At 47.3% G+C, this 20990-nt stretch overlaps 1 protein-coding gene and 1 long non-coding RNA gene across 2 annotated transcripts in view; one reads left to right on the plus strand and one right to left on the minus strand.

Moving 5' to 3' along the window:
* Window positions 1-2834: 2834 nt before the first annotated feature.
* Window positions 2835-20990, plus strand: part of PDIA5 (protein disulfide isomerase family A member 5) — a 90323-nt gene continuing 72167 nt past the window's right edge. The window contains exon 1 of the mRNA XM_066346953.1: window positions 2835-2995. Within this exon, the coding sequence (XP_066203050.1) occupies window positions 2951-2995 (45 nt within the window). The 5' untranslated portion in view covers window positions 2835-2950. The remainder of the gene's footprint in view (window positions 2996-20990) is intronic.
* LOC136379875 (uncharacterized) lies at window positions 6483-9219 on the minus strand. Its single transcript, XR_010746815.1, has 3 exons — window positions 9078-9219; window positions 8744-8848; window positions 6483-7629 (listed from the first exon to the last, which is right to left on the minus strand). It is a non-coding gene; the product is annotated as an uncharacterized lncRNA (long non-coding RNA).

Genomic DNA, 20990 nt, shown 5'->3' on the forward strand with positions numbered 1-20990 from the left:
TCTTCGCATTGTCTTTTTTCCTCTGTGTGTGTCCTAATGTCCTCTCTTGATAAGGACGCCGGTCATATTGGATTAGGGCTTTCCCCATTGACCTCATTTTACCATAATTATTTTTTTAAAAGCCTCATCTTCAAATACGGCCACCTTCTGAGGTATTGGGGTATAGGACTTCAACACATAAGCTTTTTTAAAAAATTATTTTTATTTATTTAAGTGAATAGAGATAGAGACAGAGAGAGGGAAGGAGAGAAGAGCAGGAAGCATCAACTCCCATATGTGCCTTGACTGGGCAAGCCCAGGGTTTTTGAACCGGTGACCTCAACGTTCCAGGTCAACACTTGATCCACTGCGCCACCACAGGTCAGGCTCAACATATATAAGCTTTGGAGAGGACACAGTTCAGCCCGTAACAGCTACTATGAATAAAGCTGCTGTAAACATTTTGTATCTATTTTGCACATGTACCATTGTCCAAAGCAGTTGAACCAATATACACTCCCATCAGCAATATAGGCAAGTACAGTTGCTCTACAGCTCTACATCCTCGTGAGCCACTCATTTTACAGATGAAAAAAGCCCACTTTTCCACATGCAGATCATGAGTTTGGGATTGCAGAGTAGAGCTTGCAGAGGAAGTTCCATCCCCAACCAATCTGCTTCAGGAATTTCTGAAACTCCCCAACACATCACCTCATCCAATCTTTCAATCATTCATCACTGAGAACCACTTGAGGCGCAGGTCAGGTTATAAACTCTGAAGTTAGGTGGCAAACATGAGAGAGGAAAAACTTAAATTCCAGTAGTAGCTGCAGGCGATGAACACACACAACTAAGTAAATAATTACAGATTGTGGTTAAGTGCTGGGTAAGGAATGAATGGAACCCAAACAATAGAATAAGGGACTTGGATTGGAGAAGGTAAAATTTCCTTTTGAGGGGTTGCTTTGAAGAGCCTCTCTGAGGAAGGGGGGCATATGGAGAGTCCTGATGGATTAGAAGGTGCCAGTCAGACCAAGGGCCAAAGAAGTGTTGAGGCAGGGAGAACAGAAAGAATACTAGGCCTGAAGTGCAAGTAGCTCCGGGGGGTTAGAGACAGCAAATAATGGTCTGGATGTGAGCAGTCAAGGATAGAAGAGAGGCAGTAAATGAGGTCCAGGGGCCAGGTCCATACCACGGTGGGCTCACAGTTCATAGGGAGGAGTTGGGGAAAGCAATGGGAAGCCATAGTAACGATTTAGGGGAATGATAACGAAGATCCAGCTGACATTAACAAATGTATGTAGGGGGGTGCGAGAAAGAAGAAGCAGGCAAATGCTTTAGGACAGTGGTCCGCAACCTTTTCTGGGCCACGGACCGGTTTAATGTCAGAAAATATTTTCACGGGCTGGCCTTTAGGGTGGGGCGGATAAATGTATCACATGACCGAGACAAGCATCAAGAGTGAGTCTTAGACAGATGTAACAGAGGGAATCTGGTCATTTTAAAAAAATAAAACATCGTTCAGACTTAAATATAAATAAAACGGAAATAATGTAAGTTATTTATTCTTTCTCTGAGGACCGGTACCAAATGGCCCACGGACCGGTATCGGTCTGCGGCCCGGGGGTTGGGGACCACTGCATTAGGAGATTTTACCCTTGCCTCAGGGAGACATGACAGTGACTTGATTCAGGAGGTGGCAGAGAGATTTTGGAGGCAGAACATGGTGATGGGTTGAGTGGGCCTGTTGAAAAGTGAGGGTGAGTCAAGGATGACTTCTAGGTTTTGAACTCTGAAGCTTCAGACAGTGAGCAAGGATCTTTCAGGTATTACCCACAAACCACAGACTGTGCACTTCCTTGTCCATCTTATTAATGTGTATCTTCAGTCCCAGGATGTACTAGGTGTCCAATAAATATTTTTGAATGAATAACTGATTGCATACTTTCATATTTTAGCATGGAATAAGTTCAATAAAAGGTTTTTTTAAAAAATTAATTGAAGTAAAATTCACATAACATAGAATTAATCATTTTAAAATGTATAATTCAGTGGCATTTGGTACATTCACAACGTTGTGCAACCATCACCTCTGTCTAGTTCTAAAATATTTTCATCACTCCTGAAGGAGATCGTGTACCCACTGAGCGATCAGTTCCTATTCCCTCCTCCCCATAGCCCCAGGAAGCCATTAATCTGCTTTCTGTCCCTATGGATTTACTTATTTCTAGATATTTTACAAAACTGTAATATAATATGTGATCCTGTGTCTGGCTTCTTTGTTAGCATAATATTTTAGTAGCATAATATTTTCTGGGTTTACCCACAGTGTAGCATGAAAAATATTCCATTGTATGGACATACCACATTTTGTTTAGCCATTCACCCGTTAAGGGATGGTTGTTTCCACCTCTTGGCTTTTGTTAATACTGCTATGAACATTGATGTACAAGTATCTGAACACCTGTTTTCAATTCATTTGGATATACAAGCAGGAATGGAATTGCTGGGTCAGATGGTAATCTATGTTTAACTTTTTGAGGAACTGCCACACTGTTTCCCAACAGCTCTATAAAAATTTTTTTCCAAATGAAAAAAAGAAATGGTAGGTAAAAGCCTGGGAGGCAGGGATGAGGGCTTTTCGGATCCTCCACAAACAGCGCTGGGCTGTGCCATTTGCAGGTTTTGTGATCTGGGTCAAATTGCTTAAGTTCTCTGGGCTGACTCCACTCCTGCTCCTGCCCACACCTGCGGGTCTTCTAGCGCAGCCTTGCTGCAAACTACAATTCCCAGCAAACACTTCTTCCCGGCCTCCTCTCCCTGCCTAGTGCGCATGCTTTGGCAGACGTGGCACAGGGAACTCGGAGGCGGGGAGCGGTTGGGAAGTGGCGGTGGCATTTGGACGCCGCGGAGCTGCGGGCGCGAGAGCCGGAGTGGAGACCAGAGCCAGCCGTGAGCAGCGGCGGCGGGCATGGCGCGGGCCGGGCAGGCGTGGCTACTGCTGCTGGCGATCTGGGTGAGGCTGTGGCGCCGGGGTCGGGCCGCCCCGCACGTGCGCCTCGCGTGCGGGTTGGCGCTCTCCACTGTCTCGACTGCCGGCCCATCCTGGATGTGCAGGGAGATGCCTCCTGCCACAGGAGTAGCGGCGTGCGTGCCAGGCTGGCGGGGACCCGGTGCCTGCAGGGGAGACAGCGGGGCGGCCCCCGTGCCCTCCCAGCGGAGCGCTCCGGGGCGCTGGGGCTGGAGGGTGTCCGGGGTGCAGGGCATTCCCTCGCAGGGTGCTTGTGCCGCGGGCACAACTTTGCGGGGGTGTAAGTCAGGAAGGTGGCCACCCGCTAGGGCGGGACACCCGCGGGTTGGGAGATGTGCGTCGCCCCTTAGACTCCAGGCCCTACACCTGTGTGAGTGCGGTGTGGAAAGGGGGTGATTTCCACCTGCACTGCCGGGAAGCCTGCTTTAGGGCCACCTGGTTCTTGATTTCCATCCTAGGCGGCTAGGAAACTGCCAGTCTACACCTGGGTTCCCGCCCTCAGGGAGTTCTGCTCCTACACCCAACTGAGGCCGGCTCGAACCTCGAGCACTTTCTGGCTGTGTGACGCGGCGTATCATTGAACGTATCTGATTTAGTCTCCTCATCCTTGAAATGGGGACAGTAAAGATACCCAGCTCGCAAGGTTGTCCCGAGAGTCGGATGAGAAATCGGAGGAGGAAGCTCTATAACCTGCAGAATCATACAGGCGTGGAGGAGGGGGGTGGGTCAGGGTGCTGGGAGTGGTGGGCTGTCCAAGAGGAGTTTGCGCGCGCGTATATGTGTGTATGTATGTGTGTGTTGGTGTGTTGCCTCCAAGGCTTAGAGGTCTGAATGGGTGTGTCCACGGCGTCAGGGGCTGCCCAGCTTGGCCTTGATGTTGGCCTTGGTGTTGTGGGGTGTTGTGGTGGGTATGTGATAGGATAATGTGACCTCTTTCCACATTTCCCCATAACTTCTTGTCTCCCTTATTTTAAGACCATCTTGGCTTCTTTTTTCCCCTGAAGTTTCAAGGAACTTCCTGCTGCTGGCACCCTCTCCAACCCAGATTTTTCAGTTTTGTTTTGTTTTTTCTTTTGGGTGTGGCAGGGATGCTGGGTAGACATGAGAAGTGTGGATTCAATTGCTTTACATACTTAGATCTCCCAATACCCTGCCCATTTGGGATCACCAGTGAGGAGTGGCCCCTGCTTCTGGTTGTGAGTGGGTGGGGAAGGAAGCTCCCTGTCCCCCTAGATCTGACGATTCTCTCTCTGGAGGAAAACCAGGCTGGAGTGGGGCACTGTCGCTTCACCAGTGCCTAGGTGTGTTTGACGATCTGTTTCCTTCTGTTCCCTGGAGCCAGTTGGCCTTGGCAAGTCTTTAGCCAGGCAGGACTGCAGGACTGCAGAGGGGACCATCTCCTGTGCGATTTCCTAGCAGGTCTTTGCACTGGGCTGTTTTAGGAGGCCCGGCTTTCCTTCCTTCTTTCTTTTCCCCTCCCTTCTGTGAAAATAAAGGGCTTGGGAATCTGACCGGAAAGAAGTTTCATTCAACAAATGTTTATCAACCACATTTTTGGGCCCTGGGATGGGTTTTGGGTGGAGAACAAAATACACATTGTTCCTGCCATCCTGTGTTGCCCGGGGTCAGGCAGGGGAGTCAGTCATATGAGCAAATAAAGACAGAATAGCAAATGCTAATATCCAAAGGGCTGGGAGCCCCCACTGAAGGGGAGCCGCTCATGAATTTAGAGGGAAGGTCTGCCATGCCTTTCCTGAGGCAGTAGAGTGAGCAGTCAGTTTGGAGGGAGTGTGGGAGTTAGCAGTTGAGGCCTGCAGGTGCCCTCCACCCAGGGGTTCGGAAGAGCAGGTAGATTTGCTGAGAACACTAGAACTTCAGCAAGGAATTGATATTTTCTTCTTTGCCCAAGCTCTTGGCTTAGCAGGTGTGAGGCATAGGTGCACCATCAGTGGTAAGTAGCTGGTGGACATTAGAGTGAGTTTCTTTCATCTAAATTCTATTTCCCTATGATAACAGCTTCCAGGTACTGGGAATGGGTTGAGTTTCTTTGTTCACTCAATATTTATTAAGGGCTGATAAGTGCACAGCTCTGGGCTATGACCTGAGGGATATAAAGAAGTATAAAGAGGGTCTAAGTTTCATGGGCAGGGATGTACACCCACCACATGTTTTTTGTGTTTTTTTTTTGTTTTTTTTTTGTATTTTTCTGAAGCTGGAAACGGGGAGAGACAGTCAGACAGACTCTCGCATGCGCCCAACCGGGGCAACGCTCTGCCCACCAGGGGGCAATGCTCTGCCCCTCCGGGGCGTCGCTCTGCCGCGACCAGAGCCACTCTAGCGCCTGGGGCAGAGGCCAAGGAGCCATCCCCAGCGCCCGGGCCATCTTTGCTCCAATGGAGCCTTGGCTGCGGGAGGGGAAGAGAGAGACAGAGAGGAAGGAGGGGGGGGGGGGGGAGAAGCAAATGGGCGCTTCTCCTATGTGCCCTGGCTGGGAATCAAACCCCGGTCCCCCACATGCCAGGCCAACGCTCTACCGCTGAGCCAACCGGCCAGGGCCCACCACATGTTTTTAATAGTAGAAATATAGACATGGCTTAAATGTTCAACAACAACAGTGCCATGGTTAAATGACTTTTGGCCCTGTCCATATCATGGGAAGTGATGTTTATGAAGAATATTTATAATTACTAGCTATATTTGTTATAAAAATATTTGTGATGCTAATGAATACAATCTGAGGACGTGGAAAAGTTGTCTATTGTGATAAGTAGGGGAAAGGCAGAATACGAAACAGAATGCCAGGGTGGCTGCAGATGGCTGCACAAGTGTTTGAGGAATTAGCAGTGCATCAAAATATGAACAGTGGTTAGTCTGGAAGGTGGCATTGTGGATGATTTTTGCTTATTTTTTTGCTTACGCCTTTCTATGTTTTCCACGCTTTCTACATAAATATATATCAGTTTTCTATCAGGAAAGTTAATAAGGGAGCATTTTTAAAGGTTCTTTTAGGAGTCACCGTCAACACTTGGAACAAGTTGGTTCCAGCCCTTCCAGGCTGGGTGTCTGTGCCTTCGGGGCCTGTAGTCTCAGAGGCTGAGCTGCTCTGTCCCGGCCTGAGGTGACTGCCCCTTCCTGCTGTCCAGCTCAGTTCCTGCTATAGCTGACCAAGCCCTGGAGCTAGGCCGTGATGAGGTTTTCACTGGTTCTCAGAAGAACTGGAAAAATAACAATGGTGGGTTTTTTTCCCCATAAATCCAAATATTTACAGCTTAAAAACTTGTTCATTCTTCTGATATGATGTCCATATTTAGGGGTAGGGAGTGGTTTACAGTATCCTTTTGAAAAATGGAAGCAGTATGGTATATTGTGATTTTTTAAAAAGTCTTGATAAACTTTATTTTTAAATATATGTAACATACATTACACATTATATTTAAACATATTTTTTAATTTTAATTTTCTTAAATTAAATTTTATTGGGTGACACTGGTTAACATAATTATATAGGTTTTAGGTGCCCAATTCTACAACACATTTCTGTACACCATTTTGTGTGTCTCCTCCTCTGCCCCAAGTTGAGTCTTTGTGCATCACCATTTATCCCCCTATACCTCCTCCACCTCTCTCCCTCCCCACTGGCAACCACCACTGCCCTGCCAGTCTGTGAGGTTCAGAAGTCTGAGAACTCCTAGCCTAACTCAGCGCTCTCATTTTATCAAAGAAAAGTGAGGCTCAAGAGGGATGGGACTCACTCAAGGCCACCCAGTTTCTAAAAGCAGAACTGGGATTAGAGCCAGGCTCCTGAATTATAATCAGGGTCTTGCCCACTCCTGCTTCCTCCTTCAAAGCCACTGCTGGGGCCTCTGCCCCTGGTGGTCGCTGGAAGCTCAGAACCTGGTGGGTGGAGGAGCAGGAGGCAGGAGATGTTTGCCCCTGGTCTCTCCTGCAGAGCTTTTAATGTACCCATATTTAGATCCCACATTATATATTTAATAGGCTTCTGTGGGCTGGCCTGGGGACTTAATTGACATTTATAATGATGTTTGGAACCTGGAGTGCACCTTTCCCACAGAAATAAACATATTACAGAGGAAGTTTTAAAGTGAACTGGCATATAAGTTGGAGGACTGGCTGAGTGCTGTGGATTGGGGCAGAGGCTGGGCTGTGGGGGGCTGGCAGACCAGACAAGGGCCCCAGCTCACACCTCACAAGGAGGGCAGACTCTGAGCTCTATAACAGTGGGGCTCCACCTTGTTGTGTCCCCAGCACATGGACCAGGACCTGGCATGCAGTCATGCCCAGTCCACGTTTGGTTGAAGGCCTTCCTGTTGCCTACAGAGAAAGGAAACTTTTCCGACAGAAATGGGGGCAATGAAGAGTGATGGGCCAGGTTGGCTGGTAGGAAGGATTTGGGTCTGGGAGTTGGGGAATAAGACTGCAAAGGTGAATCGTAAAGAAGCTTCAGTGGCAACTTTTGAGACTTGATTCTGTAGGTAATGGAGAGACATGATGAAAGGTGCTCTTTGAATAGCAAGATCAGTCTGGCCACAGTGTAGGGTTGGAGTGGGAGAGACCAGATTAATTTCTCAGAACAATACTTTCTTCCTCTTCTCTGTTATCTACAAGATAAAAAGTCGAGTATGATATAGTGGAAAGAACACAGGCTTTTAGCCAGCTGGGCACTCAGGATCTGTGCGACCTTGGGCCCTGCCTCCGTTTTTTTGTTTGTAAATGGTGGTAATAATATCCATCTTGCAGAACTGAAAGGATCAGAAATAATCCAGAAAGCGCCCAACACAGTTCTTGGCACATAGAGCGCCCAGTAAGTGGGAGCCTCAGCAGTCACCTCAAGGTGCTGAGGAAGAGTTGCAGGGGAAGCCAGTGAGGAGGAGGCGATGGACAGGGACTGGCTGGGGTGGGTGTGAGCAGAGGCTTTGAGACGGGGATGGAGACGCCTGGTGCTGCTGGGATTCTTTCCATCACGAAGCCGGACTCTTGGCTTGCTCCTTGCCCCACCTCGTTCAGCCCCTTTGCAGCCTCTGTCTGAAGGGGAAGAGGGGGGGCATTGCAGAGGAGATAAGGATATAAGTGCTGTGTGTTTTTCTCCCTTTGCTTCTGAAAGAGGATCCCCTCTTGAGAATGGATACACCAACCACACTGCCTCTCTGGAGGGTTTGCCCAGTGTTGTGGTTCTGTTCTGCAGGGCTCCTGTGTCTCACTTGGTTGCTGTGGTAGGTTTTGGAGGCTCTCTGGATGACAGGGGCCTGAGAGTGATGCATGAGGTGTAAGGACTAAGTTCTCTACATTACCCAGACTTTGATGTTTATTTGCACCCCCTCCCCACCTCCCTTCTCTGTTCTTTCATTTTTCACATCTGGCACCGTAGGTCCCAGTGGAAAGGGGAGGAGCAGGTGCTCACCCATTGCCTGCCCACCCTCAGCACTGACCGGAGCCCCATTTGCTCTGTTGGTGAGAATTATGACACACCCGGTACCTTTGAAGGGGACCTTAGAGTTTGCAAAGCATTTCCTCATACTTCGTATCTGTGTAGTCTTGAGTCTCACTTTAACAGGGTGAGATAAGGCGATTCAATACTGTTCCCCCTAGAGAGGGCTTGGTGGGTGGACAGAGAGGTGGGAGGAGAGAGACCCTTAGACAAGAGTGGGGTGTGGCCTGGAAGGTGGAGGGATAGACTGACGGGCTGGAGCACAGTAAGAGTTCTCAGTGGCTCACCTGAATGTTTAAGCAGCCCTGTTGGTAGTCGCTGTTTTCTGAAATAGCAACACCAGCCGTTTTCCTGGGGTGTCCATGGAACTTGATCCTTAGCTCCCTGATGGCCTGAGGGGGGGACCAGGGGCAACCAGCGGGGCACTCACCCATCCTTCCCACCCTTCTCGTCACTCCTGTCTTAGCTCTCCTTTGCTGTTCCCTCTGACCACCTTAGGTCCAACAGGGCCTCCTCCCAAACACCAGTTTATGACTACTTCTAAATAATTAGCTTTGCATTCACTTGGATGGGGGTTAAACACTCATGAAGTGTAGAGTTAGAATAGCCTTTTTGTCATACCGAGTCCGCAGTTTGATGTGCACTCTGTTCCGCATGGCCCAATGGTCAGCCTGTGCCTGGCTTCAGAGTTCCCAGCTCATTACGGTTTGCTGGGGTAGGGGTAGAGAATCTCCCCTACGCCCCAAAGAACCTGACCATTCCTCAACCCCTTGGCATGAGCAGATGTCTTTAATTCATGAGCCTTGGAAGGTATTAGTGGAAATCCAGGTCAAGGGCCCTAAGCTGGGGCTTAAACAAAAAGGTGATTTAGTATCTGAGCCAAGACATGGGCTCAGCTGGAAGCTCTGCTGTTGGACCACGTAGGGCAGGCTCCCGGCGAACAAGCAGGTTGTGAAGGGGTCTCACCTTGCTGGGTCCTGGGCAGAGTGTTGTACGCGGCCCTCACTTGAGAGGGATGTGTGCCACGATCTGCGTGCTCTATGTGTCATGAATGTCCATTCATTGCCCAGATCTGACTTCCTTTTTTAAAAAAAATATTTTGTGGGAGCCTTTTATGAGTCAGACATACCATGCTAAGGCATTTTGGACGTGATGATGGAGAAGATGAACACCATTCCTTTGTCCCATTGCTTAGTGGGAGAGCCACGAATTTGTTATTTAATTCAGGTGAAAAGTGCTAGAAGGAGGAAGTATAAAGTGGCAAGAGATTGTATAATCGAGTACCGGGAGTCAGGAAAGTCTTCTCTGAGGAATTATAGACCCTTTCTTAGAATAATGTTTTTAAATGTATGAAACAGAACACATAGGATTTTAAAGGAAACAGAGATATTGAAATATAGTCATCAAAATATTATAACAAATATGTGATAAAATAACATTTATATTTCTTTATTAATTTCATGAGAAGACCTAGTTTTAGGTGTGCTAAGTTCTATAATTTGAAGTGGCATAAACAGTGTTTCAAGATATCTGCGCTGACTGTCATGTGATGAGGAAATGTGACTTCTGTCGATGGCAGAGTCACACGTGCTGCCAGTGTTGCTGCTTGTTGCCTACGTTCATACAGAGGGGAGGCTCAATTTCAGTTAGAGATAGTGGAAAGAAAGATGTGATGTTTTCCCATCTAAATTCAAGACCCTTATAAGTCTTGTAAAGTAAAGAAAACTTATCCAAAAACTTGGAAATAAAAGATAATTTAGCCCTGGTCAGGTAGCTCAGTTGGTTCAAGCATTGCCCCAATATACCAAGGTTGGAGGTTTGATCCCCAGTCAGGGCACATACAAGAATGAAGCTAAGAATGTATACATAAGTGGACCAACAAGTTGATGTTTCTCTCCCCCTTTCTCTAAAATCAGTTAATCAATAAATGGGTTTTTTTTATTATTAATTTTAATGCAGTGACATTGATAAATCAGGTTACATATGTTCAGAAAAACATCTCCAGATTATTTTGAATAAATGTTTTAAAAAGTTAATTTAATGGACACCCCCCAAGTGAGAAGCAGGGGGTAGCAGACAGACTCCCGCATGTGCCCGACCGGAATCCACCCAGCATGCCCACCAGGGGCGTTGCTCTGTTGTGGCTGGAGCCATTCTAGTGCCTGAGGCAGAGGCCATGGAACCATCCTCAGCGCCTGGGCCAACTTTGCTCCAATGGAGCCTTGACTGCGGGAGGGGAAGAGAGAGACAGAGAGGAAGGAGAGGGGGAGGGGTGGAGAAGCAGATGGGCACTTCTGTGTGCCTTGGCCGGGAATCAAACCTGGGACTTCCATGCGCCGGGCTGACACTCTACCGCTGAGCTAACTGGCCAGGGCTGACTTAATGATTTTTTAATGTCATATTGCAGCATTGTCTAAGAAGCCCACCTAAGGGCCATCAGGTTCCCTGGGGAATGGAAATTTGCTTATTTATCTCTAGGACATACCCTCTATAAAGTTTGGTAGTGAAGAGAGACCCAAAGGTTATTGCCCCTCAGGACATTAACCAGTTTGGTATCTAATTTAGCAGTCATATCAAGATTCTTTTCTTTTCATCAATCATATGCATCTTTCTTCCTTATTTCCCTTCTCCTCCCTTCCCTTCCTTCCTTTTTTTCTTCTCAAGTGAGAGGAAGGGTGATTGAGAGACAGATTACCACATGCACTTTTTACCTGGATCCCCAGCAACCCCCATCTGATGCTCGAATCACCCGAGCTATCCTCAGCGCCCGGGGCCAGTGCTCGAACCAGTCGAACCTTTGACTATGAGAGAAGAGAGAAAGAAGAGGAAGAGGGAGGGGAAGAGAAGCAGACAGTTCCTTCTCATGTGTGCCCTGACTGGGGATCGAACCTGGGACCTCTGCACACCAGGCTGACACTCTATCCACTGAGCCAACCAGCCAGAGCCACATATTACTTACTTATAACTTCCCTTTTAAAAATCTTTTTTAAGCTTTTTTTTGCTATATCCTTTTTTGATGTAACTGTCATTTTGTGGGTCCCTTATTAAAGAGTTCACTAAAACTTTAAAATATACTCAATATCTATTTGTATGAGAATTAGGATTTTAATATTTGAGAATCATACTTAACCCTGGTTTGAGAATCGCTGAGTGAGCAGGATGTGAGGGTGCGGTGCTCAGAGGGAGGTCTGAGCTGGAGATGTCCCTTTAGGCGTGCTGCCTAGGAGGTGGGTGAGACCCACAGGGGAGAGGGGAGAGAGGAAAGAGAAGAGGGGCCGAGCAAGCCCCAAAGAACTTCAGCATGTCACGGATAGGGAGAGGGTTTACAAAGAAGACAGACGAGAAGGGAGACCCAGAATGTTCGCCCTGGTGAAGGAGTGGAGCAAACCTCTTCCCTCATGGAGGTGCCCATCAGGTTATCGTGGTGGAAGTCATGGCTGAACCCCCACCGAGAGCCGTTTTGGTGGTGGTGGGGCAGATCTGAGAGGGCTGAGGAGCGGATAGACGGGGGAGATGGAACATTCAGGCCGTGCAAGAAGGAGTGACACAGGGTCCAGAGAGCGGGTTTTTAAAAGATGGGCCAGTGGCAGAGCGACCTAGCCGTAGATCTGAACCACCATAAGGGGTATGTGTAAAAATGGGTTTACTGCAAGGGTAAGGCCCAAGAATCTGTATTTATTAAAGAATTTTTTCAATTTATTGGTTCTTAGAGAAGGGAGAGAGAGGAGAAAAACATCCATTTATTGTTCCACTTATAGACGTATTCATTGGTTGACTCTTTTTTGTGTTCTGCTCGAACCTGCAACCTTGGTGCATCCGGACGATGCTGTAACCAACCGAGCAACCCGGCCAGGGCAGGAATCTATATTTCTAAAAAGCCTGTACTTAGAGCTGGTGCGCAGCTACCAACCAGACAGATTTACAAGTTAACAACATTAATTTTACGGGATGGATAATATTTGGGTAGCTGCTCTGGACTAAGTGGTGTGGCACAAATTCTGCCCATGTCATGAGTGACACTGAGGTGTCACCTGTGTGAGCATGTGCGGCTTTTGCTTTTCTCTGAAGGCACTTGGGGAATTGTGGGCTTACAGGCAGCAGAGGAAAGATGGATCAGGTGGTCATTGCAGCTCTTTTCAGTTGGTCCCATTCAGGGGTTAGATTGGAGGGGAAAACAGACTGTCTGCCCTCTGGGCCTTGTTCTCGGTGCAGCTGTAGGGAGTGAAAGGAAGCTTGAGGACGTCAGTGGGAAGTATTCACATTGATGGGCAAAGAGAAGAACATAGGGCCAGTGCTCACAACACCTGGTCTGAGTTCTGGGGCTGCCATTTTAGCACCCAAGGCGAGTCCCTTCACTCCTTTGAGCCTCAGTTTCACCTCTCTAAAGTAGGGATAGTGCCACATCAGATTGTTTATAGTTGTCTTTCAAACATTTTTGCTACATCTGCTTCAAGAATAATTATACATCTTTACATTATAACCAAGTCCATATATATATATATATAAATATAGCCGATATATAGTATATTTTAAATTTTTTATTAATTTTAATTTACTGTGTTAACATAGATTCAAGTGTCCCACTCAATATAACACCCTCACCCCCACCCCATGTCCCTCATTACACCCCCTTTTCCCCCTCCCCCTAATTCCCTCCCCCCTTTTCTCTGGGATTTGCTGTCCTGTTATCTGTATCTCTATTATGTATATTTAATTTCACTAATCCCTTCACCTTCTCTGATCCCATCCCCTCGTCCCCCTTCCCTCTAACAGCTGTCTCTCTGCTCACTGTGACCCCGCCTCTGTCTCTATTTTGTTCCTCAGTTCACTTTATTCATTAGATTCCACATATAAATGAGATCATATACTTGTCTTTCTCTACCTGGCTTATTTCACTTAGAATCCTTAGTCTTGCTACTTGTGGTACTGATGTTTCCTTTTTAATGTCATTTAAAAATGCAGGTGGTAACCCACTGAATTGATTTTACCAGATGGCTTTTAGGTGGCCTGAGGGGTGGAAAACACTGATTAAGACTCCCAACTTTAGAGGTTTGAATGAGATAATGTGTGTAAAAGTGCAATGTACACATGGGTCATGAGCACCTGAATTGTTATGTTCTTATCAATTATCGGAGCTTTGAGGCAACGTTGGATTTGCAGAGTGGGAGTTCACCTGCTCTTCCTCCCTCCCTGCTGCCTAATCCATTGTTCCCTCCGCCAGCTCATTCTCGTTAGCCCCTGTCATGTGTGTACAGGCTGGCAGCGACCCAAAGCCCTCTTGGCTCTCAAAGAGGTTTTCCAAAACATTAGGGCTTTAGGACCTTTAGTCCCGGTTAAGTGCAGTTGCAATTTCAGGATAAGACAACCTGTTTTTATAAGCTCTTGGCTCAGTTCTCCTTCCTGCCCCCCTGGATTGTCCCTTGTTGTCAGACACATTTGTGCTATGGGGAATGGGGGGGGGCATACTGTGTAGCCTATGTATAAAGTGTGGTTTTTAAAGGAAGCAAAATGTAAAATATGCAGCTGTCTTTGTATTTACAAGGGCAAGCAGATGTGCACGGCTCCAGGAAGCTGCTGTCTCAGTGCCCCCACTCGTGCGCCTGGGTCCGCCAGACTTGGGTCTGAGTCACACCCTCATACCTACTTGCTGTGTGAGGCTGAGCAAGGTTCTTAACTCCTCTTAGTCTCAGTTTCTTTCTCCACAAAATAGGCATAATAAATTAAGTGCCTGCTTCATTCATTTGCCAAGATACTCAAATTAGATAATCATGGGAAATGTGTAGCTTGCTTCTGGACACACAATAAGCACTCTGTACTTTCAGCTATAATCATTATCATGGGCTAATCCCTAGGCCCTGGATTTTGGACTTGAAGCGTCTGCTCTTGGGCTCTATTCCCTGTCAAGTACTTTCCCGTTTCTGTCTTATTCTTAGTAAGCCCAGTTAGCTTCTTCAGCTGCGGCTAGCGGGGGTCCCACAACCCAGGGCCAGTCCGGCTCTCTGTCCATCTCTCTCTCTCTCTCTCTCTCTCTCTCTCTCTCTCTCTCTCTCTCTCTCACACACACACACACACACACACACACACACGCGCGCGCGCGCGCGCACACACACACACGCACGCACGCGCGCACACATGCCATTCAGGGACTTACGTGCTTGCTTTTATTTTGGAAGCTGCTGGGTAGACATTTGATCATTGGGAAGTACTGGTGAATTCCCCAGACTTGGTTTAAGACTAGGCCTCACTCCTTGTAAAGAATAGAGTCCAGCCATGGTGGCTGGTGACAGATGCTTAAACTTTGCCTTTGAAGGAACATAAATTATCCATATTTTAAAATTAATGTTTTTTTTGTATATCTCTCCCTTGTCCGAGCCATTCTAGGGCAGTGCTATATGCAGAATACTTTGCAGATTCCATATAATAGTTCTTATTTTGAAAAACTACATAATGTCAGGTGAGCAGAGGAGCAGAGAACTGGAAGTGAAGAAGGCAGTTGGCACTCCTCTTCTGTGGGAAGAGCCCGTGAGCGCCTGCTAGGAGATTTATCTGAAGTCCTGGGGAAGGCAGAATTTGGTCGTATTCTTAGCATCTCTCTTTTTGTTTTTGTTTTTTTCTAACTCTAATTTTGCAATAATTTCAGACTGATACATAGAAGATTTGCAAGAAGAATACAAAGGATTCTCATCTGCACTTGACCCAAATTCCGCAAATACTAACATCGTATCACATTTGTTTTATCATACTCTCCCTTTACATGTATAAAATATAAGGTGTACAGAGGCGATGTTCCTTTGCTCCCTGAAATACTTCAGTAACCCTTAAAAGGCAAGGGCATTCTCTTACATAACCATACTACAGTGATCAAAATGAGCAATGCAGCATTTGTGGTCAGGACTCAGTGCAGAATCACACATTGAATTTAAGTGTCTTGGCTCTTTAATCTCCTTTTAATCTGGATCAGTTTCTTAGTCTTTGTCTTTTGTGACCATGACATTTTTGAAGAATGTCCCTTAATTTGGTTTTTGATGATGTTTCTCTTCAGGAGGCATATGATGTGCCCTTGACCCATTACTGGTGATGTGAACAGTGGTCCCTTAGTCCAGGGGGTCTCTTCCACTGTTCAGTTCTATTTCCTTGTGGGAAGATACTTTAAGATTGTTCATTATTTCCACAATAATGGCCAAATGATGGTAATTTTTTTCTTTAAATATTAAAATTTGACATGCCTATTATAGTGAGTTAGAAAAAATAGACAAAGGGGAAGAATAAAACTTCTCCAAGGACCAAGCCTTACTTTGATGCATTTTTTTCCTCCAGTCTTTTTCTGAGCATAATTTTGCATGTAAGTTGTATTCAGACCATGCACATTTTGAATTCTGGATTTTAAAACTTAACACTAAAACAAGTAGAGTTTTCATTGCAGAATCTTTGAAAACATCGCTTAAATGGCTATGCTATTCTGTCGAGTAGCTTACTCTAAATAATCATTCCTCCACAGTTGGATATTTAGGTTGTTTACAACTTTTGACTCTTGTGAGTAGGACCATGTCAGTCATATCTGTGTCAGAACATCCGCTAATTTCTTCAGGACAGGTTCCCAGAAGTGGAATTACCCCGTCGAGGAGCATAAATACTGCTAGCGTACTTGATAAACTGTGCCAAGTTGCCTTCCAGAAGAATTGTACTGGGTTAGGCTGCCAGCACTGGATGGCAGACAGTTGGGTGCCATATTTGAAGAGATTCACTAATGGTGTTTCTTCAATTTTTATTTTTAACTGTGACCCACCTAGTTGAGTTTTGTGTTGAGATTAATTTCTTGTATTTTGAATTATGAAAGCATAGGTATTTATTTCCCAAACTAAATTATGGTATAATGTAGCATATTCCTCTTTTCTAGCTCTGACATGTTGCTCTCAGCACTGGGGTAGCTCTGAGAACCATGAGTGTGGCTATGCCTGAGGCCAATCACTCAGGGCATGCAAGATTTGAGAGTACATCTGAGGAACTGGTATATTTCACTTACAAAATCCTAAGAGGGAATGTGTTTGCTATCTTCACAATGTAATAAGCTGACAGAATGGCGTAATGTGACAGTGTGGGGGGGTGAACTTTCTAATGATAGGAGCTATTCAAGATGAAATGGTAGGGTAGGGGAGGGGACCATGACTTCTATGCATTAACATCTTTAGGTTCCACAGCATTCTGGGCCCCACTAAATTGAGCAGCTTCAGTAGATGTTGAGTCCTTGGCTCTGGAGGGGCTCCCTAGAGACTGGAGATGACATGTGAAGACTGTTTAGAGGAGTCCTATATCTGGCCACCAACCAGCCCAACCAAAGCCTATGAACTGCAAGGGATATCCTGCCCTTTTGGGCCCTGCAATGGTCCCTTTACTAGTAAAGCGCTGAGGTTGTAGGGAAGAGAATTACTAACCAATCTTCCTTTTATTGTATTTGTGGGCCACTGTCATCAGGTGACCGAGATACCTGATAGGTATCTCGTGTAACTAGTAGGAACTTAGTAAGTCAAACCCTTGATAGTCTTTCTGTCTCTTTCCTTATTCCAGTTCATTTGATGTGTAATGCATGGTTTGATATCTTAGATACTTTGCAATAGCCCAGCTGGATCAGATGTTAATAATTCTTTCTAAATAGGTAAAGGTTTTGTTCTAGTAGAATAGGTACTCAATATATAATCCTATTGTGTGCCAGAAAACAGAATGGTAGTGCCTTAAAATGATCATTGCTTTCCTAAAGTAGAGCCTGGAAGGGTGTTCCAGGGCCAGTGTATCACTCTGGTGTTAAGGACCCAGGTACTTTTTTTTTTTTTTTTTTTTTTTTTTTGTATTTTTCTGAAGCTGGAAACGGGGAGAGACAGTCAGACAGACTCCCGCATGCGCTCGACCGGGATCCACCCGGCACGCTCACCAGGGGCGATGCTCTGCCCACCAGGGGGCGATGCTCTGCCCCTTCGGGGCATCGCTCTGCCACGACCAGAGCCACTCTAGCGCCTGGGGCAGAGGCCAAGGAGCTATTCCCAGGGTCCGGGCCATCTTTGCTCCAATGGAGCCTTGGCTGCGGGAGGGGAAGAGAGAGACAGAGAGGAAGGAGGGTGGGGGAGGGGGAGTGGAGAAGCAAATGGGTGCTTCTCCTATGTGCCCTGGCCGGGAATCGAACCCGGGTCCCCAACCGGCCAGGGCCTGACCTAGGTACTTTCTATCTTATTATTCCACATTGTTAGCAAGTCCTTTCTCCTCATTGTCTCAAGGTGGCTGCTTAAGTTCCAGTCATCTTTTCCAAACTCTAGCTATGAGATATCTATTAGGGATGGTTCCTAAAAAGTTGCCACACAACTTTTGAATTATGAATTATGCTTACATTCCGGGGGCTGAGATGTAGTTGCAGAGCCAGACTTGCTGCAAGGGAGACTGAGAGGTGTGCCTTTAATGTGGTGACCACATGCCCAGAGGAATTCACAAGGTATCATTATCTCAGAGTACTTTTCTAGTAGTGTTTGGGAGAATAGATTTGCCAAATATCACAATTGGAAAGGACTTCAGAAATCACTTTTGAGCCCTTTCATTTGTAGAGGAAGAAACTAAGACCCAGAGGAGCTTGGACTTGTCCAAGGTCATACAACCAGTAAACATTAAAGCCAGCACAAAACTTGGGTTTCTTAGCTCTTTCCACCAAACTTCCAGCTCTGAATTCTCAGCCAACTCAAGCTCTCTGACCTTGGGTCACCTGGTTTTACTTTTTCCTGGATCACTTTACCACCAGCTTCTTAAGAATCTAGACTTTTAGATTCTGACATTTCAAAACTATTTTGAGCAAAATGTGGGTTACACTAAATTAAACTAGTTTCTTCACAGCTCCCAACATTAGAAGGGTATCTTTTTTTCAGGTGACAGAGCAAAAAGGTCAAGTCCCACCTCCACTCTTTTTCCTAAATGTTAAACATTTGTCCTTAAATCTTTCTCCTTTAGCCAGCTGCTTCTACATTATTGAATACCTCTGGCTCCATGATCTTCACTGAATAATAAATCCACATGGACAGACAGCCACCCTGGCTGTAGGGAATGTGAGGGTGTTGGCATGTGCCCCGGAGATCTGGAGCTTTGTAAAGCTGAGAGTGTAATGTGACAAGGACTGTTCTCCCTATTATTTTCCAGAAGTATATGGCTCTTTATCTCTTTAGTCTGGTGGCGGTGGTGGGTGAGCGTAAGTGGAGAGAGAGGAGCTTGTGTGTGAGAGCAGGAGGTGGTGGAAACGGACACAGACTCAGGGAGGAAACCTGACTAACAGCAGATTGGGCCAGTTGCCTCGGGACCTTGAGAATTGGGTCAGAACACAGATGCTCTGGGCTAACAGGAAGCAGAGGGTTAGGGTAAACCTCTCCTGGGACCCTCCTTGCCACGGGATTCTGAAAGAGCAGGGCTCTTCCCGGCTGTTTCGATGGGCCCTGCCTGGGGAGGAGGTGCTTCTTTTCGGCTTGGGTTGCCCCGAGTCCGGGGCACTTGTGGGGTTGAGAGAAGCAGACCACCACCTCTGGCCAGGATCTGGGGGATCTTGGTCCTAGCTTTGCTACTTACTTACTGTGTGGCCTTGACAAGGACTTTCACCTTTCTGTGCCCCAGTTTCCTCTTCTGTGGAATGAGGCCAGTACCCACTCATCGGGTTTTGTGAGGGGCAAATGGGCACAGACCCTGGAAGGAGCGTTCTGCACATGCGGGATCACTCCAGGTTTGCTGATGCTGAATGTGAGTGTGTGCACACTTCTTGCCTGGATGTGCTGTTTTGCCTGATTGCAGGCTGGGCCCTGGAGAGGAAAAGGTGGTACCCATTTTACTGTTGTCCTTGCTTATCTATGATTTGTCTCACTAATGGTACTACTAAAGATAATTACGATTACTGTATACTTCTGTATGCCAGACATTTGTTAGGTTCTCTATGTACTCCCCTCGCCCCCTCGTTGACTCCTCAGCCAACTCCATGAGGCAGGTGGCAGCCTTATCCCCTCCACTTTACAGGTGGAGAAACGCTACTCTGAGAGATAGAGTAGTATCTGAGATCATCATGCTATGAATGTGAGTGCCTGGGTTTGACCCCAGGTCTGTCTGACCCCAGAAGCAGTGCTCTTTCTGTGCTGTCTGGGGGGTGGGAAAACCAAAAAGGGAGCAGACATGCGTGGGCTGCTAGGGTGGAGGCTCTTTGGCCTAGCAGGCCCTGATATGGGCAGACACCTGTAAGAGAACACTGTGGCAAGGCTGGGAGGTGAGAGAACCCAGTTTCCTCCACCCCACTGCCTTCCGCCATGGTGGAGGTGGGTGAGGACTATGTGCCAGGACCCCGGGGAGCTGCTGGGCTCAGAAGAGGTTCATGTACTCTGCTGGGGGAAGGGGCTTGGCCGTAGAGGGGGCTGCTCCCCTGCTGGAGGGGCCTGGAGTTCTGAGGGAGGTGCTGCACTGTGACGGGTTGGGGGCTGCGAGCACTCTGATGGGGACACTAGCTCTCGGATGCTAGTGGGACCTGGCTTTGGGGGCCTGTGCTCCCAGCAGCAGCGAATGGAAGGCCATCCTCCCCAAGCTTTGTTTTGCTCTGCACTGGGGGAATGGTTTATGGGTCTCAGCCCAGCCCATGCGGCTGCTCAGCTGAGCTACAAATCCTGTTAAAGCTGTAGTTGGTGAGCAAAAAGAAAGCAATTATTGGAGCCAATCAGGAGTTTGCATGGTGAACAGAGGGGATGTTTTTTCTCTCTTCTACCTCTAAAGCAAATGACAGAATGTCAAGAGCCCGCCAAGCCCAGGGACAGCTCCACGGCTGGCTCGGAAGGTGGCAGGCTTCCAAAGCACTCTCACACTGCCCTCTCCCCTCTGAGGACTCGACAGAGCGGAGTGTGTGCATCATTAGCACTGTTATTGTTGCCGTAGTTATTGTTGTTATCAAGGTTTGTGGGTCGTGACTTAAGAAATCTGCAGGAAGGCGCAGTAGGCGAGCAATCCAAGGCTCACTGGAGCTGCATCTTAAGGAAAGGAGGCAGTGTGCACACTGGAAAGGTTAAAATAGACTGAAGAGGAGGAGACAGGAAAATGTTAAGTGGATGGAGGAGCATCCCCTTGGCCTTAGGGGAGGGAGGAAAGGGCCACCCTTCTGGCTGTCCCGTGGTTACCTGCTAAGGTGAGGGTCTGTCTGAGGCCAGACACAGGGGCTCTTCCTCCTCCCTGCTCTCACAGACGCTAAACCTAGCATCTTAGCTCTTTGCACATCAAGTCCCTGGCTTCCCCCTTGATTTGGCTACCCCAATTGTTATCCTTTGTTGCTCCCAAATCTCCAAACCTGCCTCTCCTGTACCCACAAATGGGCAGTGGAGGCAGCCCATTCTCCTGACCATGCTGGGCCACCGGGCTCCTCTGTAGTCACCCAGCTCCTGCTCTGGGGTGCTGTCTCTTTGCAGCACTCGACCTCCTACCCCCCTGCCCCCAGGCTGCTGAGATTCTCTCAGAATGTCCAGGGACTTCCCCTGGTCTTTGCCACAG

Source organism: Saccopteryx leptura, chromosome 8, assembly GCF_036850995.1.
Source record: "Saccopteryx leptura isolate mSacLep1 chromosome 8, mSacLep1_pri_phased_curated, whole genome shotgun sequence".
NCBI classification, from domain to species: Eukaryota; Metazoa; Chordata; class Mammalia; order Chiroptera; family Emballonuridae; genus Saccopteryx; species Saccopteryx leptura.